The sequence below is a fragment of the Metarhizium acridum genome (assembly GCF_019434415.1).
Source record: "Metarhizium acridum strain ARSEF 324 chromosome Unknown scaffold_568, whole genome shotgun sequence".
NCBI classification, from domain to species: Eukaryota; Fungi; Ascomycota; class Sordariomycetes; order Hypocreales; family Clavicipitaceae; genus Metarhizium; species Metarhizium acridum.
In genome coordinates this window covers 1,129,509-1,156,955 of record NW_027094041.1, presented here as the reverse complement: position 1 = coordinate 1,156,955, position 27,447 = coordinate 1,129,509, and the positions used below count along the sequence as shown (strand labels likewise).

Genomic DNA, 27,447 nt, shown 5'->3' with positions numbered 1-27,447 from the left:
AGCAACAGAAGGGACGGATTCTTGCTGCTTATTTTTGTTTCAGTTTTTCTCAACATTTGGTACAGAAAGCGAATGCTGGCATGTTCTTCCACTATGTCCTAGTCTGCTAGTTCACGGGGTGGTTTGGCAGTATTCCCACATACATACCTTCACTTTCGGAGATCCCCGCTGCCGACTCCTCATATTTACCGTCACAATCGTCCCAACCAAAACCGCCATCGCAATGGCATCTCAAGACGAGGATTTATGGGAACTGTCATCGGAAGGCTGCTATGTTGCCCTAGCAAGAGACCACCTCAGCGTCCAAACCATAATGGACCGCGTCCGCAACCCAGCGGCCGGCGCAATAGTCCTCTTCGCAGGTATCCTCACTCGGCACCGTCACCACAAAAACTCACGGCCTAACCTTGATCAGGAACAACAAGAGACAACTTTGCCGGCAAACCCGTCAAAGAACTCACATATACAGCGTATAAAAAACTCGCCCTGAGGACGATGCTGGCTATTACCAGGGAATTAATAAACAAGCACGGTCTCAAGGGCATAGCCATGATCCACCGTCTGGGAACTGTGCCCATCGGCGAAGAGAGCATCTTGATTGCTGTATCATCACCACATAGACAAGCAGCATGGCGGGCCGGGGAGGAAGCTTTGGAGGAGTGTAAGTCGAGGGTTGAGGTGTGGAAGAGGGAAGAGTTTGATGGCGAGGAGGGTGTCTGGAGGGCGAATAGAGATGGAGCGATGGGCGAGAAGGTGAAGTCATGATTTACAAAATTTTCTTTTGCTGTATAAATGCCATCACCCCGTACTATATTGATGCTGTGCCATCTGAAATGCATTTTGTCGTGTCCTCGCCACCGGGGCAAAGCGCTCTTCACCATAAACGCCGTCCTCATCATATTAACCATTCGAGCGTAATTCATCTTCTCGGCCCAAATAGTTTATTCGTGCTTCCTCTTACTTGGAGTACACTGGCGGCGGTTCTCTGAGAAACTGCATCGGACACGGAGGCGGGTCCGAGCCGCAACATCTGCCGTACATGACTATACAATGTCAGTTTCAGTAACCAAGAAAGAGCTGGTTCCTGCAAAGAAATGAACCGACCGATATGCCCGCAATAAGCATCCATAAATGATACATCGACGCCTAAACCCTGCACGTCGATGTCCTCGGTCAAAGCCGAGGGGTACACGACAATGCCGTACTCTGCATGGAGGACTTTCCAAAACTCGAACGGCAGTCTGGATTAAATTAGCGCCCATCAAACCACAGAGGCAATGGTCAACGGAGAAACTGAGCAAACAAGGCTAAACGTACTGGTATTGACCATGCTTAACACAAGCATGCACAAACAAGCACACCGTCTCCAGAACTAGTATCCCGCCCTTGGCAGCTTCTTCCAACTGGTCATTCCCCCAGCCATAGACCCGTTTTAAGCGCTCCTTGGAATAAAGCATGGCAATTGTCCAGCCTTTGGCGATCTTTTCAATGTCTCGTTCCGGGCACATGTTGGACGTTTGCTCGCAAGTATATATTTGTATGTTGAGGGATAGAATCAAAGTCCAAAACTGGAAATATGAGGAACGCGGAGATTGATGGAATATCAGTAGAGGAAAATAAAGTAAAAGAGGGAAAATGTAGAGACGAGAAGCAGATATTGTCGCCAAACTGTCGATAAAGGTTCCCACGAGACCAAGACGTTCTACCCATCAAGGTGCCCATGCGACCCTTTTGGCATCGGGAGGATCCGCTTACAGGTTTTGTCCATGTTCAAAGAGACTTGCATCAGTAATAAACGGCCTTTGTGTGTATGGATAGAGGGATGATGTGACTTTTCCCGGCATTTGCATGGGGTGGTTTGTAATCCGCACGTCACCCTTTTGTCTTGGGATGCGATTGTTGGAAGTGGAGAACATCTGTCTCGACTCTCGAGCATATATATAGATTATAGAATGAGGTGATGAAAAGCTGCTAGTATGCGTTGACTCTAATTTATCGAGAAGCGGCATGCCGTGTTTATTCGTCTTACAAGTGCGGTTAGAATAAGATTCACCAAAGAGTCCCGATGGGCAACCAAGTCAGCGGTAACCCGACCCCAGAAGCCTTCTTGATCGAGCTGTCCAGCAAAGCGCATCAACGGAGCTTTGCCCCTCGCAAGCCTTGTCACACCAGTAAGTGACGGTTGTCGGTGCCGAATTCAACTTATATGCCCGTACGTCGCTGGTAGAGCGGACGTAGCCGCCGTAGCCCGCCGTTCCAAAGCGGCTGAGGACGCCGGCAAGAAAGTTATCTGCTGACGCGCGTTCGGGCTTGTCGAGAGAAAGATGAGATGCATGTCGTTTAACAACCCAGCCAGATTCAGTTTCGGTGTCATAGTCGCCTTGAGTTTTTAACGGACGTAAATGACGCGACTAGCTTTTTATATTAAAAATAAGAGCATCAGTAACTTTTGACGCGGGCGTAAAACTAAGAGTTTTCTCTAGTCAATTCCAGACTTTTTACGTAAACGTGGTAAATATGAGTTCAAGATTACTCAAAAGCGTCAAGAATCTCTTTGATTTAATAAATATTTCAACGCGTAGTTTCTTTATTCTCAAGTAGCTCTTCAGCCGACATATTAATAGGCTCAATACCGCCATGTGGCCTATTCCCAAGCATAAACTTAATCTCGAAACATATGAGGACTCTTGCCCCCATTCCTTTTCGAGTTATTAGGGAGCCTGGACAAGCAGCATGCGCGGGCACTTATCGAGCCTCGTCTCGGCATCCTGCTGGTCAACGAAGCTCATGACGGCCGCATGGCTCTATAAGTGCCCTTTTGCCTCTGTCTCTCCATGTCCCTGAAAATAGTACCTTAGTGTACATTAAAGCCAACTCACTTGCATAGCAAGCTGTTCTCCAAAACAGGTAGTCATCTGAATACACTCGCCCATCTCAATTATGCCAAAGGCCGGCAAGCCCTGGACCTACTGCAGTCTTCCCGGGGATGCGCATATTGGAACCTCCTGAGGTTTGCCATTGCCCCTGTATGACAACATTCATGCCTCGGAAGGCATGGATTGGGATTGAATGACTGGTGAAACTGGCCATCTATTGGCATTGTCGTTCATACTGCGCAAACTCACGCTAGATGCTTGTGTATGCTACGCGCCAAAAGGTGCACAACTTGGAAGCTGGATCCCCTTTGCTGCATGACGCAGTGGTTAAGCACACAGCCGCGTGTCAGATACGCAAAGTGATGCATGCTACGCATCATGCTCACGAGCCGCCCGTACTTGACCGCTCCTGAGAGTCCATACAGTATAGCTCCGTAGACGTAGGTAGTTGCAAGAATAAATATAATTTGCCCATGGGAACCCCAGCACAGTCTGCTAGCCGTGAATTGCCTGCACTTGTGTCCCATAGATAGCCCACTACCTACCTGTGCAATGTCACGCAAGGCGGGCTCCCTCCAAGTACACCAGACCCGGCAGCTATATCCCGTGGGCCAAGGCAAATCGTAACGCGTCTGGCTTTGGATCAACGGGAGACAAGAAAGACGAGGGGCCGACCAAAGAGCAGAGCTACGAGGAGATGGCCAAAAAGTACTGTGATATGATAGACTTGGCCCGCGGTTCTGATGGCCCTTGTCTACCCGTGACGGCGTACTGATTCCCAAAACTACAAAAAAGACGACCATCTTGTATTCTACCCAGTGCCCGGACGCGGAGCAGAAGGCCAGGAGAGTCTGTGATTACGATGCCACTTGTCTGTCCACGTGGAGGTATTGCATCGTCAATAGCAAAAAGGACGGTTATGAGACGGCTGAGGACTGTGCGGATGCACGAGAAATGGAGATTTGCGCCCAGGCAGGGACATGAATGACACATTAGAAACTAGGTACAGGCAATTATGTTGAGCATTGCATGTACGCTTCCAACCCGCGTGTAGTCAAACTCGTCAAAACATTACGCCCGACTTCTATATACACTCACATTTTGACCTCATGGTATTGCTACCATGTACACTACCCGCTTTTTACAAGGCATAGTTCTCAGCGTGGAGGAAGATTTCCTCCAGCTCGTCATCTCCCCAAATTTCTGCCTGCAACCTCGCCACTGTGTTGGCGACACCAACTCTCATTGAGGGAGGCCCACAGACAAACACGGCTGTTCTTCTGCCTAAAATACCCCGTCCATCCACGCCGCCCGTTGCCCACTCCTTGAGCATGTAGCCCAGATCAGGCCGGCCGTACTCCATTGACCACCCGCCGTCGATTTCGTGCGGAATGGGGAAAGCTGATCTCATCAAATTCTTCTGGATTTCAGTCGGTGTTTCTGGAAAACCAAAGTCGAACCCGGCCGGCGGGCCGATAGTAGACGTCGGTCGTTGTTTGGCACTCTCCGAGTTGGTAGGGTGCCGTAAGTGGGCGAGTTCGGGAGCTCGTACAGGATACGGCTCCTGGGGCTCCAAGATAGTGAGAGCAGGCTTGTTGGAATTTGGGGGAGCGTAGTTGAAGTGAGGAGGATTTTCTTTATGGAGAGGCGGGAAGTGGAATTCTTCGGGTTGTTTGACATCGTCGTCTTCGAGCTTCTTATCTTCAGGGTATCCATTAGGTCCAAGGCGACTCGAGGGTGGGCCTGGCGGAGGAGGATGAGGAGGAGGATATTGGTGCGGTTGGAGATACTTTTGCTGGGGGAGAGCAGTGATGCGATCCTCGCTCTCCTCACGGAGCTCACGTTCCCTCTCGGGATCACCTCCAGCCTCGGCTTGGATAAGAGTCGAGTTCCGCTTGGAAGCAATACCAGCCACGAATCCGTCTAACTTGTCGTGCAATATATGATTGAGGGCCCGAGGGTTATGCCCATTGATGGGAGCGGTCATTTGGCCAGCATCTCGGTGGCGAACAGCTCCAGTAATAAAGAACTTGCAAGTTACACTCTCCGGGGGTGCTGCTTCCCGACAAATCCGAAGTTCTTCTCGAAACCAATCCATAGCTTCGAATCTCTTGAATGCCCAAATGACCACCACCTTTCTCGTGATAGCTTTGCCATCGCGCATGCGCTTGATGAGGTTGAGGAGCTGCGACATCAATGAAGTAATCCCACTGCCACCGGCGATGAGAATGCAGGTGTCAAAGGCCGCTAGGTCCCTGCGCATGCCGCCGTAGGGCCCATCCAAGAAGGCTCTATACGTGTGAAAAGGTCCTTTGGCAATGGCTGTATCCAGAACCTTGCGTGTGAATCCCTTGAATGGCTTGAAAACCAAAACGCAATCGCGATAATTCTCCCCGTACTCGGATGGAAAGTCCTCGCTGCAAAGAGATGAAATAGTAAACGGATGGTTATCCAGAACAGATATGCCGGGCATTCTAAGGTACACATATTGACCGGGCTTCCATCTCATCTGGGTAGGAATCGTAATTTTAATTGCGTTTTCGGACATGAGAGTGACAGCGGCCTCGTCGCCAACCAGGAAAGCGTTGCGCCATGGCTTCAACCAGTTGAGATTGAAAACACGCATAAAGTAGGCAAACACCCAGATGACAATGGTGGCATAGAGGTAGTCCCAAGTCAAGAGAGCATTTTTCGTGTGCCAGAACAAGAGGCCAACATACGCAACGCCAGCTGGCACATGAAGAATGACGAATATTTCGTACGCAACTCGTCGGATCCAAGGAAGCGACGCCACACAAAGCCAAATCAACGGTACAATGCAGGCAATTCCCGTTCCATATATCATGCCACTGCCGTCAGGAAATAGTTGGTCGAAGACAGTCATACCGTTATCCTCCCAGACAGGCTGAATGTAGAAAGGGACCATGTGAACGAGCGACAGGAACAGGCACAGATACCCCAGCCAGCGATGGAACACATTGAGACGTTCTGGCCCAATGCCAATGATTAGGGTAAGGATGTTTGCTTTCATACTAGTCACGATGATCCATGGTGTCATGGCGACTGCGAGCATCCCTGATCGGATAGCCACCGGTGGTGAGCCGAAGCGGATGCTTTCCCAATACAACGGCTGTTGAAGAAAGCAGTACAGGGTGACAAAGACGAGGGCAATAAAGCCGCACGCTAACACGGCTAGAGATGAAAACGTAAAGCGACTCTTTCCCCATACAATGTCTGGAATGGGCCGGTAGAAGACCCATCGGAACAGAGCTAGAGTATCGTTGACAATACCGACAGACGAGAAATGAGCCTTGGGCCGGAATTGTCTGTTTCCCAGAGCAGGCCCATCGGGGAAAGACTGTTGCGACTGACCCGTTTGGACGGCCATGGCATAGTCGGCTTCGATGCTATATAGGTTTCGGTAATGGTCCTCAACCTCTTGCTTATAAATGGCTTGTCGGATTTTGTCTTGCCAGTAATGCCAAATACGAACTATGAGGACACATCCCATTAAGCTGAGGGCGAAGTATGTCCACCCTAATCCATATTTACCAGACTGGCTCCAGGGATCGACAGCATTCGCCTGTAACAGCCCCGGCGGGCTCGTAGGCGTCAAAGGAATCTTGATGCGCTTAGCAAGGTGCGACAAGGAACGGCCGCCGTGGGCGGCCGCATCTCGGATTGATATAGTCTGCAAGCTCGGAGCCATTTCGACCCGCGAATGAAGCTCCTGATTGGGTATCTTTTTAATAGGCAAATGAAACAAGGTCGGCGACAGAGCGCAGACTTGTGGTATATTCAAATCGACATAAGGGCAGAGCTGAGGCCCTCGCCCTGGTTGCGACAATAGTGGGTGCGGTGTTGTTCGAACACCGGCTCACGAAATTGGCTTACACGACACAGGAGGCAGTTGATGGGCTCTCGAATCCTATTTGTCGCAGTAACAAATTTCGATAAAGACAGAAGGGATATGGGTGATATATTGCAACAAAACAAGAACCGGGAATAGGAGATTTCATCCAGTGGAGATTGAAGGGAAATGGCGGCAGGGTGCCGGGATATAAATCACAGAGCGATGTGATATCGGCTTAGAGCCACTGCGGCACAGATGGGTCAAGTGCAGAAAGAACTCCTTCGCATTCAAATGGTGGAGAATGTATGCAAGATGATAGCTCTGGCACATTTGGAGGAGTGAACGATTGAGACCACGGTATCGAGCAGAAGAGCTGTCGATGGTAACTAGAGCTGGCGAGTTGCGGGATGGGGACGGGCATGGGCGAAGTAGCTGCTGTGTAAAAAGGCCCGTGGCCACGTTCATTCGCAAGGGCCTGGCGGTAGATCATGGCACGAGATTGGCTGGTTCGAGATATGGGCATCGCCAATGGCGGCGGATGGTCACATAGAAGATGACAGGGACTGGATAGGTTTGACGCGCGATGCGGTGGGAGTGAGACTGCGTGACATGCATCGTCACCCGACCGAGCTTGAGCCAAGCAACACGGCGGGCGGGGAATGGGGTCGAATGTTCCGGCAGAGAGTGTGTGGCTGGTACTCGGCAGGTTCTAAAGAATTCGTGAGCAGTCAAAGGTTATTGATGATATGTACAGAATAGCTGGTAGAAGGTGATGGCGTACTTGCTATCGCCATCAAGTTGAGTTGATATCGGGGCTACCTTCAGTATGATAAAGTCCCATCCAACAGCCTCCCAAGTCTGGCAGCAATTGGTCGAAAGAGGGCTGGATGTGGCCATTAGGGTCATAAGGGACAGGGTGCCTGAAGACAAGTCGGTGATGGCTCGCGATGAGAGGGACCAATTCGACGACTTTGGGGGTGGGGATGCGATGTGGGTGCCATGTTGGCCATGTTGGGGGCCGTTGGCAGCTGTTACTACTGACATCGACCGATTCGTGGACTGTGATTCGGCAGATAGCGGCCGAGGAGGACGCTACAGGGGAGCCACAGCGACCTCACACGGGACGGGCGCTAATAGACAGCGTCTCATTTGCTATGGGCTCGACGGGTGGGTCACGAATCGCCAGGGCCCAAGGCCCCAAGCAACTCGTGCTGGTACAGTCGTGGTGGTACCAACTGGAGGCGGGGAGTATTACAGAATGCGGCACTGAGAGCACCTGTTGACATGTGCAGGCACAGAGGACGGCGTACAGAATGCACCACCAGGGGACCACCAGACATGTCAGGGTCGAACATTGCAGCGTCGATGAGAGAGCTCTGCGCCGTGTCACATAGTTACATATGCAGTCTGGTAGCATGCACCTTGCTTTTCGTGCTCATGATGTGTCTGTCCAACTTGTCAATCCTTCTCAACTGTTCCATTCCGGCCACAAAAACAAACCAACCTGTTATTCCCAGCGCCCCGGCCAATTACTGGATCGCAAAAGCGACCTGCAGCCGACATGGCGTTGCACTGTGAAGTTTTCCCGCCTCCACACTTTCGGCCTCAGTATCCGACGATATTTCGTGTGCAGATCGCTTCCTTGTTCGGGCAGCCCGTTGCCCTGTATTGTCTGTTGGCTCCTTTGATTCGATCATGATGTGATATCTCGTGCTTGGTCGACTAATTCAGCCATTGGCATGGTCCGCCAGGACAAGTCAGTACTCCGTATGGGCATTGGCAATTACAACAAACAGTATTGGTCGGGGGGTGAACCGCTTCTGTCCAAGACCGAGAAGCGTCTAAGTGAAGTGACCGGATCCCATGGCCTTGTTAAAGTGAACCGTCAAACTACGAAAGAAGAAGGTGCAATGTCGGAGACAGTGACGGTGCCGAGGCTGCCTCTACTTGTACTCCAATTAACTTACTGGAGCTGTCAACCCTCGATGTTGAAGCTTGAGATTTGGCGGGGCGGCTATGCCAATTGACCAATTGGCCCCTCTCAAGCACTTTTGTCTAGCCCACCAACATTCCCCATGAGGCTGCAGCCGACTTTTCCTGCCATCCTCCAGCTTCGCAACACAAGCTTGAACATTCAACAGCCTTTCCATGCTCAAAAAGATCTAGGTCACATCTTACGCCGAATCAAGACCTACGCTAGGATTTTTCCACCATAATAAGGCGCTCGGATTTGTCATCATGGCGCCTGATGCGGGTCTTTCGCGTGCCACATTTGCAAAACTCTCGCCTCATCCATATCTTCTTGCCAACCTGGAACCTTCCGATGACCATGTTGCACCGGCACGAAGCAATGGCCGCGCCCCGGATCAAGTTCGCCCGACGACCGTCAATCTCTCAAGCCTGTCACACCCGCATGGCAGCTCTCTGGTTCGCATGGGAGACACGACTGCCATCTGCGGCGTTCGCGGTGAAACCATTTTGACACAACACATTCCCAACTACCGTGCCTCTAACAGAGAAACTGAGCTTCGAGATTATGACCTGCTTGTTCCAAACATTGAACTGGCCACGGGATCTTCACCCCAGTTTCTACCAGGAGGGCCCCCCACAACACTGGCCCAAACTCTGAGCACCAGGATATATTCTCTTCTTCACGACTCAAAACTGCTCCAACCAGACGATCTGCGGATATGGCACACTCGGCCATCTGAACGCATGGTTGCCGATGACGATGATAAGATGGACGAAGACGGAGAGGATGTGGATGAACAGAGTGGAGAAGAGTACGTGGCCGCATACTGGGTGCTATACATTGACATCTTCTTTATTTCCTTCGACGGAAATCCATTTGACGCAGCCTGGGCTGCGACACTCGCTGCATTGCGAGACACCAAACTGCCTCGGGGACGTTACGATCCCGACCGTGATATGGTTCTTTGCACAAGAAAGGACCCGAAGCCGCTCACGATTACGGGAATGCCCGTTGCTTGCACAGCGGCCGTGTTTACAGGCAAGGAGACGGACAGGCCGACTGATGGAAGGTTCTGGCTATTGGTCGACCCTGACAGACTCGAGGAATCACTGTGCGATGAAAGCATCACAATTGTAGTCGATTGTCAGGAAGAAGCTATGAGGATATTGTCCATATCCAAGCATGGGGGCGTCGTACTGTCACCAAAGCTACTCCGATCAAAGAGTCTTATGAGCTGGGCAAACCAAAGGTGGAAGGGCGTTACAGCTGCGATAACCAGCAACTAAATACGGAATCAAAACAGAACATGAATGATACCCATATTTCCTGGTCCGATTTAAGTGAATTAAAAACCGCAAACGTAGATATAGCTAAACAGCCATGGTGGCTGTACAACGGACAGCTGATTAGGCATGTGTCAACCATTCGAACTACCCTTTCAGGCGTTATTCTAGGGCAGTAGATACCGGCCGACAAATTAATCTACCACTCTTGTGAAATTGCATGAATTTTTGACGCGCAATGCGACATACACAGCGGTACACAATGCATTGGTCGTTGAAAAGAGCGGGTGAATGAAGAAAGGAGAAAAAAAATCCTGAGGGGGAATTGACGACCCGCAGAGAAGTACTCGCCTACCACGCAAGCCACTAAGCCCAAACCCCACCACTCACGAGCCCGGCATGCAAAAACCCTCCATCCGATCTGCAAAATAAAATACTTCAACTTTCTTCTCCATCACTCGCCTCCCTCTCATCCTCCACACCATGGAATCCCTCTCAGATACACAGTGGGATGTAGTGATCAGCGGCACAGGGCTACAACAGTCCCTTCTGGCCCTGTAAGCTTCTTGGATTCCATTGGCTATGTTCTTTCCTCCCCAAATCAGTCGGACTGACTTTAGGTCTTGTTGCTGACCATCTGCAAAAGAGCTCTGTCGCGGTCGGGGAAAAATGTCCTACACGTCGACCCTAACGAGTACTATGGTGGTACTGAAGCTGCGTTGAGTCTTCAGGAGGCCGATAATTGGGCTGCGAGGCACAGCGGTCCGAATGCCACTCCATTTGCTGGAGCGGAGATCACCAAGGAGAGTGAAGGACTTGCGGCTTCACGATCGTATAGCATTCCTTTAGCTCCGCAGCTGATCCTTGCACAATCTGAGTTGGTTAACCAGTTGGTTTCATCGAAGGCATTTCGGCAGATCGAGTTCCTGGCCGTCGGGTCGTTCTTCATCTATCAAGCCGCTGGGGAATCCTCAGAGCCAACACTCAGTCGGATACCGTCCACGAGAGAGGATGTCTTTTCCAACACCACTATTCCAGCTCGTGCGAAGCGCTCGTTGATGAAGTTTCTCAAGTTTGTTCTTGATTATGACACCGAATCGGGGACTGAGTTGTGGAAACCGAATGAATCAGAACCACTTGCCGAGTTCCTGGAAAGGGAATTCAAATTGGATGGTGACTTGCAGTCATACGTCGTCACCTTGACTCTCTCCACAGATGGCAAAATTTCGGTAGGCGATGGATTGGCCGCTATTCATCGCCATCTCACCTCGATGGGCTTGTTCGGAGCAGGCTTCGCGGCCGTGTACCCCAAATGGGGGGGCCTCTCGGAAGTGGCTCAGGTAGGTTGTCGTGCCGGTGCTGTTGGCGGTGCAGTTTACATGTTGGGGACTGGCATCTCCGAGGTGCAGCACATGGATTCTGACGGCGAGACAAACGTCCAAGTTTCTCTCACCAATGGCGTGGCCGTAGAGTCAAAAACTTTAGTCCAAAGCACCGACGAGACTGCAACCGATAGTGTCCTTCTCAGCAGACTCATCGCTGTTGTCAACTCCCCCTTGTCCAGCATGTTGCAAGTCATCGTTGAAGGTGCCCCAACACCTTGCGCAGCAGTTGTAGCATTCCCTGTTGGTTCCATCTCAGCTGATGATGGTACTGCCTCTGGGTTTCCCATTTATGCTTTGGTTCATTCCAGTGATACTGGTGAATGTCCAGCCGGACAATGTGAGTACTTCCCCTTTCTTGATTTTTCATGCCTATGTTCCGTGTTCGGATGAGCCAAATAAAACGAATACTTATCTACATTGTCTGAATTACAATGACGATTCTTATCTCTGACAACCTGATTGCACAATCTCATTGCTCATTATTCTGGGGAAGCCTCTTCGAAAGCAGCTCGCTAACGAGATAAAATACCAGGCATCGTGTATCTGAGCACAGTCTCTAGCTCCACTTCCAAGAGTCTTCTGAATAATGCACTCTCATCTTTCCTGAACGCGATCCCAACATCTGAGCCGCCTGAATGCCCCTGGCGAATGCACTATGAACAAGTAACTGGTACAGGCTCCTTTGCCTCTGCAGGCAATATTGGAACCTTTGACTGGATGACGTCCGATTTGGCTTTTAACGACTCTATCCTACAGTATGTGAAAAAAGCATGGCAATTTGTTGGTGGGGCCGACGAGGAAAATTACATGCAGTTTGAGGATAGGGAAGGCGTGAATGATGACGATGATGCATTTAAGAACTAAGCTTACCGCCTATGAATTCATGTGACCAAATAAATAATTATGCCACCAGCAGTCCTTTTTCCACCCTGTACATGTGGTGCCATAGCCCAGCAATATAAAAATTCAACTTGAACGCCGACTGTCCCCTGATAGATCGCACCATCCCATCCCATCGCACAGGTCGCCGCCTTCCCATATAGAGTTGGGTAGAGAATGCTCAAAAATGGAAAATCAAAACCCCCCCCCCCCCCCCCAAAAAAAAAATTTTCTTTTTGTCATTCGCATGATGAAACTCTCGCCATGATCTGAAATATTCGCCAATATTGTCCCAGTCCCAGAATCAGGTTAACGGTTAACTTGACCATCCGCCAACTTTGGTGATGACTTACTACATCTCCCATGTAATATCAAACTCAAGAGTCAAAGAATAGCAATGATAAAAATGATCAATCGAGTAGAATGGACAATAAGAACGAGAAGAGGAAAAAGCATGTCATGAAAAAGAAAAAAGTAACAAAATCTTGTAGTCTCCGAGAACATCGGGAACTTGCTGTTGTAATGGACGCGTTGTCGCCCAAATGCGAGTCCCGCATCATTGCCAAAACTAGAATCATTCAACGATGGCGGCAGCCGCGTCAAGAACATGGCCTGTAAGCCCGACGCGGAGAGCGCCAAAGGGCTGCTTGTCCTCGATGCCATCCTGCTCAACGGAAATGACGTTCTTGGTCGCGAGGGAAAGCACGTGAAGGAAGGCTTGTGCAGCGATGGCCTTGGTGTGAACGTCCGGATGGGCAAGACTGTCGAAATCAATCCAGTACTTGTGCTGTGCGTCGTGGGTTCCGAGGGCATCCTCCGCCGCGAATTGGTTTGCAACGTACGTCAGGAAGCGTTGGCTGGAGGTGTCTAGCCCTTGGGTAGACGGAAGAGTGTCGTTTGCGGCATCAAAGTTGGGTTTCAGGAGGCCCTGTTCAAAGTCCATCGACGACATCTGGGAGTCGAAGCCGACAACGCCAAGAGAGCCTTCGATAGGATCGCTCTGTCTTTCGACGGAGCCGATGAGGCTTGCTCGGCCGTGGAGGGGGCTGGGCGCCGTGACGGACTTCTGAGCACTTCCCAGGGCGCGGGGGGCCGATCCAGGTGCCGCGGATCCTTGACGGCTCCAGGGCATCAGGGAGGACGAGTGTTTGTCCTCGAGTGCTGCGCCGGCTTCTAGGCCCAGTTCTGGAGCCGAGTCGTGGCCGAGATCGAGGCCGTCTCCGGGCCCAGCAGCTTCTCCTCGCGCAAACTCATCTTCGTCTACACGCCGTCGTACGTTTCTGATGTCGTCGTTGCCGTCCCCAAATGCTTCAGGCGACTTGCGGCGTCTGCCCTTCTTCGGATTGATATCCTCAATATCGTCTACGTTGAGCCCCAAAACGTGAGCCTTTAGAGCTGTACCAGCGAATTCGTGTGCCAATGGGTGATTGATGCCGAAGTCTCTCTGGAAATTGCCAACTTGTGCTAGCCCCTTCCAGTAGAGAAACGCGAGTGCATTTTGTTTAGCTTTTGCTTGCGTTGTGGCCTTGATTCTGTTCCGGGCCGCGAGCATGTTTGTGGCATAGTTCTCGGTCCAACCACGAAACTCGTCTCGTGGGACTCGGAGTTCTTGGTCAAGCATTTCTGGAAACTTTCGACGATGGGAAACTCTGCATGGAGCTGCGGCTTTTCCAGTTTCCGTGGTCTCCGTGGCCAGTGTTGGTGCGTCAGTGTTGCGTTCTTCGACGCCTGGGGGCACAGCGAACGGCTCTGCATCCGGCAGTGCAGCTTCCCCAAGATCAGGAATGGGCTCTTCCACCAAGCCCTGATTATCTTGATACATTATATCCCCAAGTCTCGGCGTCGTAACACCGGCCGCGTGGAGAGGGTCGGGACTTGTGCCACGCAATGGTGGCAGTTCAGGCTCGTCGTCAAGTATACCGATCAAGTTGCCGTCAGCATCAAAATCAAGGCCAACGGTGCAAACTGGGTCGAATTCATTGTCGGCGAATGGGGCTAGTTCGGGCATGTTTTCTGATTCCTGGATGCCCTTATCAAAGGGTGAACTGTAGCGGCCAAGGTCACCAGGGAGTTGGTAGCTTCCGACAGAGTGTGATGAAGGAGGGAGATCCAAGCCGATGAAGCTTGAGCGGCGACTGGTGGCTGCACTGGCTAGGCTAACGTTGTCAAGTGGTGACATCTGCGAGTACTTGACGGCCGATTCCTGAGTTGCCGTAAAGCTGAAGAGGGTTTCGGTGTTGAGCAACTTTTCCAACCCTGGAAGCATCGCCACAGGATCGAAGCTAGGGTCATCTTGGAGCGTGATGTGTTGTCGCCTTTTACTGATTAGATTGACTGTACTCTGTCTCCGGGACATGAGGAATTTCAATGGCGCTTACTTGGTCTTTCCTGAGTTTTCATCCGTCGCGCTTGTATTCATGGAGCGAAAGAAGGTCATCATATCCGATTGAGTCTTCCCAGCATCCGAAAGAACGTAGTTGCACTGATGGGAAAACACCCGTGACACTCCATATAGCAGGTTCCCCTGTAGCCGCAGAGCAAGAGGGGCCCCAGGATCAAGAATCTTTTCACACGCCCTGGGAATATCAACGTCTTGAAGGGCCTTGCGATTCAACTTCCGCTGGCCGGTTTTTCCAACGGTTGCGACAAGCCTAGGATACCTTAGCAATGCTCCGGGGATCAACAAGGCCATACTGAATGATACCATATTGTTGCGACACCATATTGGTTGTTACTTAAAACTAGCAACGAGGTTAGTAACTAGACATCTAGTGGCATGACGTGTAGAACATACTCTCATGACTGAAAAACATGATCGTCGCTGGACACCACCTTGATATGTCAGGAGATCAAGGTCAGTCGAGATGTTTGTATCGTATATCTATACAAAGTAAGGGCTGAATATTGTGGGATACTGGAACGATGAATCCACAGCTTTGATATGCGCCAATACTAAGAACTACTAGGTGAAGTGATGTTTTATGGTTGGGCTCTTGGAAGAAATGGGGGAAACTGGAAAAGCACTCTGTCTCTGGGGATGGATTGAATGACGCGGTCGGACGCGCCACGGTAGTAGCTGTCTATTATGAATTCAAGATCAGCTGGCAGATTCTCGTCGGCAGCTGTCGAGGTGGACGTTTGCAACCGGCAGCCACAGCAGATAATAGGTCGATCCTGGGTCGATGGACGGTACTCATTGACCATCCTGTCATTGCGGCGTCTAAGAATTTTGCAGCACAATAATCTTTTGCATCCATTGATGCAAAACTCGAGTCCAGAGGGTTCCCTCGTCGACTAGCCATGTGCAGGTGTAGACCCTAACCCTGGACATCGTCATCGTTAGTATAACTACGCAGGTACCCAGGTATGTCTCCCAAATTAGCGTCAGGATCATGATGGCATATGGAGCTGAGAAATTTTCGAAAGTCTTGTTTATATCTCATCTTCAAACCCGGCAGATTTCGTCACCCCGATGATTCGGCATGCGGCTTAGACATGGTCCGCGATGCTGACCATTGTCGAGTCCACAATGTTTGAGTTCGCAATTTTAGAAAGGCAGACGCATTAGTCTTCTGGAACAACAGGAAAAGAAAATCCAGGCATAGACCTACGTCCCGAGGTACCGGACACTCTCTGGCGTCAGGACCCGGATCGCACTTGCCGTATGCTCCATTGTTTAAAAGTCGTCTAACAGTCTGATGGCGTCAGACGCCGTCATCATTGGAGAATTTCCCTTGTCTAATTTCATGGTGGAATTGGCTCTCGAATACTTTCTTTCTGATGATAACCTCAATCAGAACCACCACCAACTCTGTTTCAGCTGTTGATCGGCATGTCAGTTTGACCGGTACTCTCCCTACCTCGGGCGGCGGTGGCTGCATTGAGCCTATGCCGCTGGCGGAGGATGACAAGGTGTGCCGCTTTCAATTTCTCCGCGTCGTCTGCCGTCTCTCACGATGATAGACCGCCCCTCCAGGCTCGAACCAGTCTGTGCTCGGGTTCCGGGCCACACCTGCCAACTCAAGCTCCGTCAATTGAGGATTGTGGATTGGAGCGCGCACAATGCGTGGTATGGGCAAGGTTGCCCTGGCCAGTACTCCGTACGAAAGCATAGCATGATCGACCGAAATAGTAGTGGGGTCATTGTGATTTTGTGACCAAGAGATTCATGGCCCGAAAGCCCTTGTCCACAGGAACTTATCATCACATTACCCTCTCTCCGGGCTTCAGGTTGATTGGTCCATCTAGGATGATCCCGGGCCTTCGGTTAATAGAAGAGCCTCCCCGTCATTTTCTTCAGATGAGCTAGAGATCCATACGACTCTGTCCACATGAAAAGTGTCTAGTGCCTCGCGTCAGCTCTCCATGGCCTGGACATTGGAGTTTGGAAGCCACTAATTCACTCAACGCAGGACAATCCTGCCCAGGCGGAGGGTAGCAATGCATGAAAATGGTGGCGTGAGACACTGTCACTCAGAGGGTCCGCGCAACGCACAGAAGCTGCCCCATGGCTCCGCTGGCAAGAACCAGATGGTTTTGGTTGCCATACCGACATAAACAGCTTTGGGATTGTGTACACGAAGTAAGGCACGGTTATGATGGCGCGTCTGATGGCTTGAATGGATAGAGTTCCGCCTTGCTCCGTACACCACCAAGATTGTTCAATTGGAGCTCTTATAGCGTCCTGGGCAACTTAAAGGCTACCAACAAGTGGCTGACGCAGGGGACAGAGAACAAAGCGGTGGCTGGCCTGCCAACAACAGCCATTACAATGGAGTGCTTAGGCTGAACCGAGTAAAGTGGAACATCTCAAAGTCAAGCTATGGGAACGCCAGATACGTCTCACCGGCTGAGCACTGGCGGATCTACTCCGCACCAAGAAGAGCCACACGAAAGGTTGAAAGCGAGGCGGGTTAGGATTTGCAAAACCTGGGGGTTTGGGGCATAATTTTTCCAATACCCTTTTTTTTGTCCTTTTGCTTTTTCAGCTTTTGCTAATCATCATGTTATAGCATTCAACTACGGAGTACGGAGTATAGCATACAATATAAAAACATAGCGCCTGATAAGCCAAGCACCCGGTCTGGACAAATCACTGCTTCTCCAACTGTACGGAGTGTTTCATACCGGACAGATTGTGGCTGAACGATGCCAGGATGTGACCCCGGACCCAACATGGAAAATGATAAACTGCTGGCTCGACGAAGGCTGTCAGACGGGACGATGGCGCCGCAATGCCGGCACATGCCCTTCGATATTATCAGCAGTGTCTGATGGGGCGTCAACAACTGCACATAGTACGGAGTAACACAACTATCCCAGACAGGCTAGTGTCGGCTGGTACTTCTTTTCGACTGCATCTTGCAGAATGCGCTATTGTAGCCTTGTACTCCACGCAGCAAGCCAAGCGAACTCTGGACATGACGGCTGGCCTCAGCTTCCGCACGTCAAAACTGGTGGTGAAGAAAAAGCCTGGCCATCCCCGGTGTGGCTAGCCAAGAGTTTCGTCCGATTAAGCCCATATTGATAACCTTCGTCGAGAACCAGCAGATCGGCACAGCCGCAGCAGGGACGATTCCAATCGAAACGGGAGAAGCTGAAGCTGAAGGATATTACATGATTTTTAGATCATAGAAGAATCTTGGCTCAGCCCTCTCATCTAATTGCTGTCTGCAACCTGGATGAAGAGCGAGGCTACACCTGGCTTCCTGGTGCGGCGCCAAAGACATGCCGCCCGATATATTAAGCTCAGGGACGAGAATTGATTGATACTTCGCGAGTGCCGGCTGGGCCAGACCGACCAGTCTCTTGGCTTGAGGCTCCTGGACCGAAGACACACGCGAAATAAAGCGAGGCCACTCCCCGTTGTGTCCGAAGCCAAGACACCCACTTCTGTACACCACACTGAGCACTCCGTCTTCTACAAGTCGTTCCTGCTGGTCCTCCGCTGGATCCCCAGCAAAGGAGATGGACCCTGCTGGGCCTGCTGGGGTGAATCATACCTATGCCTCTGGGATGGGCAACGCATCTACGTCTGCAACCTCGAATGCCTCAAATAACTCAGCTGCGCCGGGCTCAGCGACAAGTCCTTTGAGCGTAGACGGCGGAGCTTCTGCCGCCAGCCAAGGCCAAGCTCCGGCAATCAAACGCCGATCTCCAATCGCATGTCGAAGGTCGGACCATGACATTTTACTGAATTCGTATACCAACGAATATTAACGTCAATATGCAGGTGCCGCCGGATGAGAAGCAAATGCATTCACGAGAAGGGCAAGCCTCCGTGCAAGTCTTGTCATGAAGCGGGCATACCTGCAGAGGAATGGTTAGTTACACTTACGCCGAATGTTCCTCGCCTGATTCCGGTCTCCTAACCCCCCACTCTCCTTACACAGCATCTTTCCAGTCAGGGGACAACCTGATCTGGATCGTGAGTATCGACACCCTCGCACAAAAGCCGACAAGAGTACGCGAAGTGGCTCGACTAGCTCTAAACCACGTCGCTTTAATGCAGATGGCTCACCTGTGACTCAACAACGACAAGCTGATAATTGGGAGAATCTTCCCCCTCTCGAGGAGCTCATTGACGGTGTTAATCTTTTCACAAAGCAGTACTTTCAACTTGGCTTTATTCCCAAAGAGCAGTATCCGGAGCGCCTGCGTAAGGATTCGCGCTCTACTAGCCTGTTTCTACTCATGGGCATCCTCAGCATTTCAGCTCGACTAAGTCCCGCCTTCAAATTACGATATGGGACCGGTGTGAAGGCTGCCGAGTACTTTATGGAAAGAGCATCGTTGATTGCGTTCGAAGAGGTGTACCAAGAACCTACACTAGAAAGATGCCAAGCCTTTTATTTGTTAAGCATTGCCCAGCAAGGCAGTGGTGAGCGCAACAAGAGCTATGTAAGTAATTTGATTATCAACTAGCCTGATATGCTTCATTCAGTGCTAACCCGGGTTGCCAAAGATTAATATGGGCATTGCGATCCGAATGGCCATCCTCATGCAACTCCAGCGAGAGGAAACGTATCATATCTCGAACCCAACGCCTGATCTCATCATACGCGCCGAATCCGCAAGACGAACACTTGTGAGAAGCTGATTTTCAGGCAGTCTTGCCATTTAACCCTCCCCGACACGGTAGCTAATTTCTCTGTTAGTGGATGTTACACAGCCAAGACAATTTACATTCAGGGCCCCTGTCTCCCGTGTCGCTGTCTGCAGGTGACATCACCACGCTGCTACCCTGCAACGAAGAGGACTTTGCAAATGGACATAAACCAAGATCGCGAGCTGCTTTGGAAGGGACACCGCCCGCTATGGACAACCCGAAGCTAATTCAAGATCCCAACCGGTCGCTCTTCGCAACGCTCATGCAGATTCACTCTTGGTGGGGCGTAGTTGGACGACGTGCCGTCAGGTTCAGCAAGAGTCCATGTCCCTGGGACGCAGCAAGTGAATTTTCGCAAACGGCCGAAAAGCTGAGACAGTGGGAACAGAATTTACCTCAGGAACATAGATGGAGCACCTATCTTCTCAAACGGTACAAGACGGAAGGCCAGGAATTGGCCTATTTGTCTGTAACAATGATGACGCGCTTGTCCAACATCGTTCTTCGTAGGCCATATCTGATAGAGTCAGTTGCCCTCCCTCCCTACGCCGTCTCTGTGACCTTTTCCGCAAGTATGGTTTACAAACTTACAACAAGTATACAGTATTATAAAACCTGACAAAAAGGACCACACGAAACAAGATTTCTTCGCATCCATGTCCGAGGAAATCTTCATCAACGTGCGATGCCTGTACGCACAAATCGATGCCCAATTCACCAACCGATCTCCAGATGAGAGCGTCGGCGCACAAATTGCCGCCTTTTGTGTATATAGCTGTGGTTTGTTCTCAACCTACCTTTGCAAATATCCCAGCAGTAAGCCCGCCGCCCCCTCTCACATCCCCCCCCGTCCTCGATTTACAAATATAACAAACCAACATCAAACCCACCAGTCTGCCCAGACAAAGCCCTCGTCCGTGACGGACCAATTATGCTCCAAAGAACAATCAACATTCTCAAAGAATGCCGAGAAGTATGGCCCCTAGCAGCACGCTGGGTAGAAGCCCTCGAGAAGTTCTCCCTCGATCCGCAATCGGCCACGTTTGGCAACGAAGGAAGCATGGACGATGGAAAAGATCCCATTCCCCGTTTTACACGACAATTACCACCCCTATTCCCTAGCGCAAAACCGATCCCACCTCCTCCACCTCCTCCAACGCTACCCGGACCAAACATCCTCCCACGACCGGGAACACATCCCGAACTACCGCCCTCATCATCCATCGGACTACCGCACCACCAAAACGCTACATCTAACCCCGCTCCCAACCTTCAGTTACCTTCTCCACCGCAACAACAAACCCAACCACAACTCCATCAATCGCACGGCTATCCAAGCGCACCCCTTCCAGCACCAGCAACAATCTCTCCACACCCGTACGCAAACCACCCCCAGCCTCCTCACGCAGGAGTCCTACCAGACTCCCACAACATGTACATGCACACCCCGATGGACCGCCAAAACGCCGACGGACTAGGCATGCTCATCGAAGCGTTTGACTCAAACCATCCCGGCCCGCCGGCTCCGCATTATGGCGCGGGCAACTTCAATCCGCAACTTGTTCCTGGGACGGATGGTTTTGAGGGCGAATTGCAGTTTTACATTGACGGGCCGACGTCCGCTTGGATAAACAGCAGTGCCTGGCTGGACACGATGCAATGAGAGACGGGTTGGCCATGACCGAAGCGCCAGATGGCAGCTTCACGATCTATATACCACGTACCAAATATACACCGTAGAACACATACATGGCCTATTGAATCAGCAGTCGAGCCCATTCATCTTCAGACCGAACCCCACTTTCGAGTAGACATACCCGTGAATCATACTACAATAGGCAAATCATCGCACAGTCGGTGAAGAAAACAACAACAACAACAGATGTAGGCACGCGACGACGAGAGTGGACCAACTATTCTTATTGAACTGTTCGTGTAGCCTGCGTCTGACAAGCATCACTTGATGCCAAGTCTAATACCACCAGCACACGCTCGCCAAAATACCCATCCAGGCAAATCAAACCATGCGCTCTCTCCGTTTGCACAGTCTTTCCATATCTTTCACCGACACACCCCTATGTAACATCTTCATATTCATCCACAACATACCTCTCTCTTCCTGACTGATGATGCTGTAATCCCAGATCCGGCTTTTGCGTATATGCTCTAGAAGGATCCCATTCACTTGAAGGGCGCCTAGCGCAAATGACATGAGACAAGAAAAACACAATGGAAGAAATGAAAAAAAAAATAAAATCATATAGAATGTGACAAAAAGCTGATATTTGAGCCCGAGGCGAGGGGAGGAAAAAAAAATAATAAGGTAAAATAAAAACTGACCAAAGAGTAGAAACCTGCCGCCTGTACTCCCTGTTCCTCTCTACATGACTTTATAACGTGCCGCCGCTCTCTTTTTTTGAGAAATTCCATGCGGGGCTTTACATGACTTCTCTATCCCTTCATTGTAACTTGAGATAATTAAACAAAAGATGTGTAGTGGGCAATATGTTGGGGGTTGTGAGGTGGAAAAGGGATTGGGGGCGAGGGAAATGATAATGGTAGATGCGTGTCTGTAAATTAGAACACGGGGGCATTTGGGGGCAAGGGGGGAATCAATATCGTAGTATTGATGAGGGGGGGTATTTTGATTACTGAAGTGTTCGTGGGGGTTTCTATATACACGTGAAAGGGTCGTAGGAATCGTGTTGTTGGCGGGAATGCCGGTGGTACCGCTGGCGCCGTGGCGTGGACCGTTGACCTCTTTCGAAGTCGTAGAGACCAAGGCGGCATCGCAAGGACAATGAGGGGAGTCTCGACTGTTGGTCCGTGGTTCTAAACTCTTCCTGGTAGGTTGTGTCGAACGGAGTGGCTCAAGACATTACGGTTTGAGCACCTCCAAGCTGACGCTTGACCTGTTCCCGAGCCCAGCGAGCAGTCTCAATGGTTTGCGGCTTGAACTCGCGGTTAGTCTTGGTCTCTTTGATCATGGCCGTCAGCCACTCCTGGCGGAATGCGTCCACCAATTGACCATTGGGGTAAGCATCAGCAAGATCACTACAAAGAGGTTAGCGGGTGTCCAGGGATAGATTAAAAGACCTATTCACACATACCCAATAACGCCCATGCTCGCACGCAACAATCCCTCGCTTCGGATGGTATCGTTGGCAATCTGACCAAGCAAGTTAAAGATTGCAGGGACGTATTGCTGCAGAGCTTGCGCTGCGAAAAGATTAGCAAACTGATCATTGTTAAGGATGATAGACCGCAAATGCCAGGAACCTGCCACCTACTCTTGCCGCTAGACTTCATGGCACCAATAATGCCACCCCAGGCATCCATGATACCTTCACGAAGAGAAATCACGTAGTCAACCATCTCAATGGGACCGTCGGGCGCAGCAGTGACCGTCGAGGCCTGCTCCAGAACCTGAGCCACCACAGACAAATACGTCTCGAAGTGTCCAGTAATGGCACCGGCAATGTCGCCGAAGCATTGGAGAATAGCCGGCTTGAACTGGTTGGAGAGAGCGGTACTCTAACAAACAAGGGTCAGCCGGATACGTAATATAATGTGGGGTGGGGGCGAATAGATCTGCATACCCTCAAGTTGTTAAGTAGATAGTTCATGAAATTATCGCAGAATGGTTGGCTGCGCTCTCCCATGGAGCGGGTGATATCGCTGACCAGACCAATAGCCATGGAGCAGAGACTGGGCTCTTCCTGGTTTCCTAGAGCATTGTACAAGAAAGGAGCAAACGCATCCATGTACTTGATGAAGTCCTCCTCCATTGTTGTGGAGAGGGCAGAAATTGTTCCGAAAACAGCCTCGGGGACGCTAGACTTAGCTCCGACGCTGTTAAGGATCTGGAGTAGGATCTCCATAATACGATCAGCTTGCGGCGCGATATCCTTATCAAGTCTAATGACAATGGCCTGCAAAACCGTGCACAAGCTGTTTTGCATCTCCTCGAGGGTAATCTTATCCTCTACGCTGACAACCTGGGACTGTAACGGAACAGTCTCTTGCAGACGCTTGATGATGACATCGGATAGCGAGGCAATGGCCTGCAGACTGTCTGAAGCGGAGCTCTGTACAAAGACATTGAGCACCTCGTAGGCGGCGGTGCGCACATAAGTTTCGGCATCCTGTCTGGCCGTGACATCGAGCAGGGAGCTGACGGCCTGGTTGAAGTGAGGCGTCACGGGGTTGGAAGCAGCACCGACATCGCCGGCGAATCGTTCAGCCAGGTTCATGAGAGCCCAGCAGCATGAAGGAGCCATCTTGGCGTTGCTCATGAGGCCCTTGAATAATGACTCGATGAGAGTAGGGAGTTGCTGAACGGGATCGATGGCCTCTGCACACGCATCCGTAACACGTCCCAGAGTGAAGGCTGTGGAGTCCCTGACTTGGAAAGATTGATCATCCATCATGGTGATCAGGATGGGAAGAGCCTGCTTGACGATAGGATCCAGGACCTTCTCATCCGGCCCCTCCATGATGGCGCCGAAAGCCGAGACAGCAGCGTCGCGGAAGTGCCAATCCTCGGAGCGAAGGTTTGCCTCAACAAACTGCAAGACCGGGGTGATGATGCTAGCACCAACGGCCTGTGAGTAGAGCTGCAAGCACTGATAGGCAGCGCGGGAGATGTTGTACTCGTCGTCAGTGGCGTCTTCGTCCTGTTTCGTAAGAAGTGACAACAGCACGGGGACGACCTCGTTAGCAGCAACGCGTGCAAAATTGTAAAAGTTGCGCATTTGGTCTGAACGCTCAACCTGGGCGTTGTCATACTCGATGTTGATCTCCTCCTCACAGACAGTGCTCCAGAACTCGACAGCAAGCTTGGCAACATCCTCGTCATCAGACTTCATTCCAAGAATAGTCAGGCCAAACAGAGCCTTCTCCATGTAGAAGCGCATATTGTCGTAGTAGAGAGCCATGATTCGGTTGAGACAGCCAAAGGCGCCCTGCTGAATACGCGAGTCGTCGGCCTGGGTGGCCTCACAGACAACCTGCATGATGTAGTTTCGCTCTCCCTCATGTTTGAAGTTGCTACTAACGAACTCCAACGAGTCGCCAAGGGCGGTAATAGCGGCCAATCGAACCTCATTGTTGGCCTCCTCTTTCCTGGCCCCTTGAACGACAGCTGTCAAGATGGCGTTTGAGTGAGAGACGAGAGCAACCCGAAGTTCCGAGTCGGAGCTTTCGCAGATATAACCGATAGTGGTTAAAGAGGCCTGTTTCTGGTGGTCGGCGCCCTCGGTAACGTTTTTGACCAGAAAGGGCATCAAGTCACTCCACTGGTTGCGAGGCAGCTCGATGGCAGCAATAGAGGAGATGACTTGGGCAGCAGCATTGCCGGCTTGGGCATTGTTGGACGAAAGAGTTTGCAGGGTGAGTTGCTTTACGCGCGACTTGGTATCCTCGTCTGTCCGTTGCAGCCACTTGGTTTGAAGTTCTTGCAGACGCTGAAAGTCTCGGGCTGTGAAGGCGTTCTTCAGGGCCAAACCGGCGGCAACTCGGATGGGCCCCTCTGCTTGTTCGTTGGCAAGTTCTTGTACCAGGGTCGCCAGGTAAAGCGGCTATATTGAAGCAAGGCACGCAAACTCAGTCAGCACGAGTAAGCCAGGTGAGGCATGAAGCTCGACCAGGGGCATATGGAAGAGGGGGAGGGGGGGGATGATCCGGCAACTTACGAAGTTACTCTCCGCAGCCTGGTTAAGCTGCTGCTCGGCAGCATTTCGCAGGTTCGCGTCTGTGCAAGGAACTTTGTCAGCAAGATGGAATCGCAACTTTGAATCCAAGATGTATGGGCAGATAGTGACCAAGATCCACAAAGGCCACGCAAATGCAATACAAGGAAGGCCTCGCCCGCCTCAGGGAGCAGAAAGGGACCGCTGAGGCGAGCGAGGGGCCGGCTAGAATGCCAGAATCCAGGGGAACCCAAAAGATGGACTGTGGTGGTGTGAACCTACCTGGAGACAGCGAGTTGGCGAGCACCTGATTAATCTCTGAGCTCGACATGATTGTAGGTCGCAGAGCGTCTCGTCATGCGGCTTCTTGTGGTGTTGGGTATTGTAGTGATGTTTTAAAGGAAGCCAAAGGCCGGCCACAAGTCGCACGTGTGAGTAGGCAAAGGCGGAGACCCCAAACGCGGCGGGTGGGGTGGTTATTTTTTCTGCCCTCGAGTGGATGTGGGTGGTCGCCGATAGATGGTGGATGGCCGCGTGCTGGTATGCAGGCCTGGCAGGTTCGCCTCTTTTTTTTTTTTCCCTAAGTTCCTCTTCACTTCTCGGTCGAGGTAACGTGAAACACGACAACCGCCAGAAGAGTAGGAGGACAGGCAGGGCGAACCTGACAGTTGCGGCGGGGGGAGGTTTCTGGATGGTCCTTGTGGGTGATAAACAAGAGCGTAATCTGGTGGATTTGCTAGCCGTGCGTTCTGACAGACTCGTTTGTAGCTTTGAATTGTGCCCGGTAGAGACGGAGCAGGGAAAAGGGAAAGAAGAGATGCAATTAAAGGATTGGCTGAAGATGGAAGTTGGAAGGACGAGAATCAAAAAGGTCAGAGTTTCGAGGGGACTAACTAGGAGGTACTTCGTACATGTAGACATACATATGGCCCATGGGAGGCACTGGCGGGGAGAGTCCCGAGCCAGCGCAGCACATGCAGGCACCTGGGTTAGTACGCAATACAGGCATGCGTTCAAGCACCCAGGCGCCGCCCAGGGGTGTCACATCGCTGTAGGAACCCTTCAACTTTCCGCCCTCGAATGTTCCGAGCAGCCAGGCTGCCCAAGCGGCGGTGTCCAGCGGGCCAGACATCAATGATGGCCACTGGCCGAGCTGGATCATGGGCTGCACTGCACGTCCAGACCAGTTGACGTCCCTTGGGCGCGCCTGCCGTCGACCAAGGCACCGCCAGCCTCACAAGCTCAGTGACGGGGACCCATCGTCATGCACTCGACCTGGCGTATGCCCCAGACTATCAATGTGTGTTCACAAGGCGGTCTGCGGCCAACACACACCAGGACGTCTCGAGCCCGACTGCGGAGAAGCAAGCTTTGTGCCACGGGCCTAGACATTGATGCAAGACATGGAACCAGCGTCATTCAAAACATCATCAACATATGGAACCCTTTGTCAGGGGAAGATTGAGGCGTCTGACGTCTGGAAATGCCTGGCTCGATCCGCGACATGCAATACGAGTCCCTATTGCAACGAACCATAAAGCAGCATGGCCATTAGGGCAACTTTGCACAAGAAAAACGCTGCTGCAGCACGAAATTCTGCCTTTGGTGGTGTCCACACTTTTCCCCTCCCCAACAATGCAGAGAGTCTGCATCGACCGTGGGCGCGATATGCAACTCCCACGACCAACCGGCAGTCAATCCCACTTATCCACTGCTCCATACCACCCCTCTCATCTCACTCGAACTCGCTCGAGCACCTGCACAGACATGCGCTCCCGCAATACTGCTGGTATACGGAGTATCGCTTCTCAAGATACGGCAAGTTTCTACAAGGTAGCCCTCGATAGGACGAGCGGGGGGGCGATCACACCAACCAGCAAACCTCCCATCCATGCCTATCAATCTATCTGACCAGACTCTTTTCTGTTAAGAATTCACCGCGGCACAACTTCCCCCAAAACAGCCCGTCGTCATGAATGCCATGCTGCCAAACCGCCAGCCCGAACCCCGTGCGAGCCATGAATGTCTCACTGTGCAACCTCAGCCAGCTGCAAAACGGGGCTAGACCAGCCAATAACAGCCGCCATCCTTACAGACAAGGTGCGGGAGGATATTTTTTCCCGCCCACTCTCCCCGCCGCCAGCAGCCCCCGGTTGCCAGTGGCCCAGTGCACCGCACAAAAAAAAAGCATTTGAAAACAAACGGCGCCCGTCAGCCCCAAAATAGCGCTGCCCACCTCCCCGTCACTCGCGGGCACTGTGTCCCCGTAGCGCGTCATTGTTTCCGCCAGACAACTTGACTCTCTCCCACATGGGGTCAAAGGCAGAAACCACCTGGCAAAGGCTGGTCGAAGTTTCGGGAACCGGCCCAGCTGCAGGCTCTTGCTACTCTGCCCTTTGTT

General features: G+C 51.5%; 8 protein-coding genes across 11 annotated transcripts; 4 read left to right on the top strand and 4 right to left on the bottom strand.

The window, feature by feature from the left end:
* Positions 1-10: 10 nt before the first annotated feature.
* J3458_019726 (uncharacterized protein) lies at positions 11-800 on the top strand. Its single transcript, XM_007813038.2, has 2 exons — positions 11-362; positions 416-800. Exons 1-2 carry the CDS (start codon positions 224-226, stop codon positions 763-765), a joined length of 489 nt encoding a protein of 162 aa, XP_007811229.2. The 5' UTR covers positions 11-223; the 3' UTR covers positions 766-800.
* Positions 801-957: 157 nt separating this feature from the next.
* On the bottom strand, positions 958-1,804 carry J3458_019725 (uncharacterized protein; the record flags this gene model as incomplete). Its single annotated transcript, XM_007813039.2, has 3 exons — positions 1,318-1,804; positions 1,105-1,241; positions 958-1,043 (listed from the first exon to the last, which is right to left on the bottom strand). The coding sequence occupies exons 1-3, from the start codon at positions 1,506-1,508 to the stop codon at positions 958-960; spliced, it is 414 nt and encodes a 137-aa protein (XP_007811230.1). The 5' UTR covers positions 1,509-1,804.
* A 1,859-nt stretch (positions 1,805-3,663) lies between these two features.
* On the bottom strand, positions 3,664-6,654 carry J3458_019724 (uncharacterized protein). The gene has a single exon (XM_007813040.2). It carries the CDS (start codon positions 6,583-6,585, stop codon positions 4,018-4,020), a length of 2,568 nt encoding a protein of 855 aa, XP_007811231.2. The 5' UTR covers positions 6,586-6,654; the 3' UTR covers positions 3,664-4,017.
* A 1,419-nt stretch (positions 6,655-8,073) lies between these two features.
* J3458_019723 (uncharacterized protein) lies at positions 8,074-10,027 on the top strand. Its single transcript, XM_007813041.2, has one exon. The coding sequence runs from the start codon at positions 8,968-8,970 to the stop codon at positions 9,985-9,987; it is 1,020 nt and encodes a 339-aa protein (XP_007811232.2). The 5' UTR covers positions 8,074-8,967; the 3' UTR covers positions 9,988-10,027.
* A 289-nt stretch (positions 10,028-10,316) lies between these two features.
* On the top strand, positions 10,317-12,377 carry MRS6_2 (Rab proteins geranylgeranyltransferase component A). Of its 3 annotated transcripts, XM_007813042.2 has the most exons (3): positions 10,317-10,541; positions 10,631-11,706; positions 11,902-12,377. In XM_007813042.2, the coding sequence occupies exons 1-3, from the start codon at positions 10,468-10,470 to the stop codon at positions 12,231-12,233; spliced, it is 1,482 nt and encodes a 493-aa protein (XP_007811233.2). In that variant the 5' UTR covers positions 10,317-10,467; the 3' UTR covers positions 12,234-12,377. The 3 variants fall into 3 exon arrangements, with proteins under 3 accessions (XP_007811233.2, XP_065973272.1, XP_065973273.1); XM_066121655.1 differs by having other exon boundaries at positions 10,317-11,706; XM_066121656.1 differs by having other exon boundaries at positions 10,392-10,541; positions 10,631-12,323.
* Positions 12,378-12,517: 140 nt separating this feature from the next.
* rec8_2 (R8 protein) lies at positions 12,518-15,154 on the bottom strand. The gene is made up of 3 exons (XM_007813043.2): positions 15,043-15,154; positions 14,627-14,989; positions 12,518-14,563 (listed from the first exon to the last, which is right to left on the bottom strand). The coding sequence occupies exons 2-3, from the start codon at positions 14,953-14,955 to the stop codon at positions 12,823-12,825; spliced, it is 2,070 nt and encodes a 689-aa protein (XP_007811234.2). The 5' UTR covers positions 14,956-14,989; positions 15,043-15,154; the 3' UTR covers positions 12,518-12,822.
* Positions 15,155-17,795: 2,641 nt separating this feature from the next.
* Positions 17,796-21,019, top strand: J3458_019720 (uncharacterized protein; the record flags this gene model as incomplete). The annotated part of the gene is made up of 7 exons (XM_066121654.1): positions 17,796-18,421; positions 18,481-18,570; positions 18,641-19,148; positions 19,213-19,335; positions 19,406-19,881; positions 19,961-20,172; positions 20,250-21,019. The coding sequence occupies exons 1-7, from the start codon at positions 18,216-18,218 to the stop codon at positions 21,017-21,019; spliced, it is 2,385 nt and encodes a 794-aa protein (XP_065973271.1). The 5' UTR covers positions 17,796-18,215.
* kap95_2 (karyopherin Kap95) lies at positions 21,014-26,119 on the bottom strand. 2 transcript variants are annotated; one of them, XM_007813045.2, is made up of 6 exons: positions 25,329-26,119; positions 25,050-25,108; positions 22,956-24,935; positions 22,647-22,890; positions 22,467-22,575; positions 21,014-22,410 (listed from the first exon to the last, which is right to left on the bottom strand). In XM_007813045.2, exons 1-6 carry the CDS (start codon positions 25,375-25,377, stop codon positions 22,227-22,229), a joined length of 2,625 nt encoding a protein of 874 aa, XP_007811236.1. In that variant the 5' UTR covers positions 25,378-26,119; the 3' UTR covers positions 21,014-22,226. The 2 variants fall into 2 exon arrangements, with proteins under 2 accessions (XP_007811236.1, XP_065973270.1); XM_066121653.1 differs by having other exon boundaries at positions 22,467-22,890.
* Between the last annotated feature and the right edge of the window lie 1,328 nt (positions 26,120-27,447).

What these genes read in the sequence shown, in the direction of transcription:
- J3458_019726 (XM_007813038.2), top strand. Translation starts at nt 224, where the DNA reads ATGGCATCTCAAGACGAGGATTTATGGGAACTGTCATCGGAAGGCTGC. An exon ending in CGCAATAGTCCTCTTCGCAG is followed by an intron (nt 363 to 415) that starts GTATCCTCACTC and finishes AACCTTGATCAG; the next exon opens with GAACAACAAGAGACAACTTT.
- J3458_019724 (XM_007813040.2), bottom strand. Translation starts at nt 6,585, where the DNA reads ATGGCTCCGAGCTTGCAGACTATATCAATCCGAGATGCGGCCGCCCAC.
- J3458_019723 (XM_007813041.2), top strand. Translation starts at nt 8,968, where the DNA reads ATGGCGCCTGATGCGGGTCTTTCGCGTGCCACATTTGCAAAACTCTCG.
- MRS6_2 (XM_007813042.2), top strand. Translation starts at nt 10,468, where the DNA reads ATGGAATCCCTCTCAGATACACAGTGGGATGTAGTGATCAGCGGCACA. An exon ending in CAACAGTCCCTTCTGGCCCT is followed by an intron (nt 10,542 to 10,630) that starts GTAAGCTTCTTG and finishes CATCTGCAAAAG; the next exon opens with AGCTCTGTCGCGGTCGGGGA. An exon ending in TGAATGTCCAGCCGGACAAT is followed by an intron (nt 11,707 to 11,901) that starts GTGAGTACTTCC and finishes ATAAAATACCAG; the next exon opens with GCATCGTGTATCTGAGCACA.
- rec8_2 (XM_007813043.2), bottom strand. Translation starts at nt 14,955, where the DNA reads ATGGTATCATTCAGTATGGCCTTGTTGATCCCCGGAGCATTGCTAAGG. An exon ending in GAAAACTCAGGAAAGACCAA is followed by an intron (nt 14,564 to 14,626) that starts GTAAGCGCCATT and finishes AATCAGTAAAAG; the next exon opens with GCGACAACACATCACGCTCC.
- kap95_2 (XM_007813045.2), bottom strand. Translation starts at nt 25,377, where the DNA reads ATGTCGAGCTCAGAGATTAATCAGGTGCTCGCCAACTCGCTGTCTCCA. An exon ending in ATCTACTTAACAACTTGAGG is followed by an intron (nt 22,891 to 22,955) that starts GTATGCAGATCT and finishes CTTGTTTGTTAG; the next exon opens with AGTACCGCTCTCTCCAACCA. An exon ending in GCGAGCATGGGCGTTATTGG is followed by an intron (nt 22,411 to 22,466) that starts GTATGTGTGAAT and finishes ACCTCTTTGTAG; the next exon opens with TGATCTTGCTGATGCTTACC.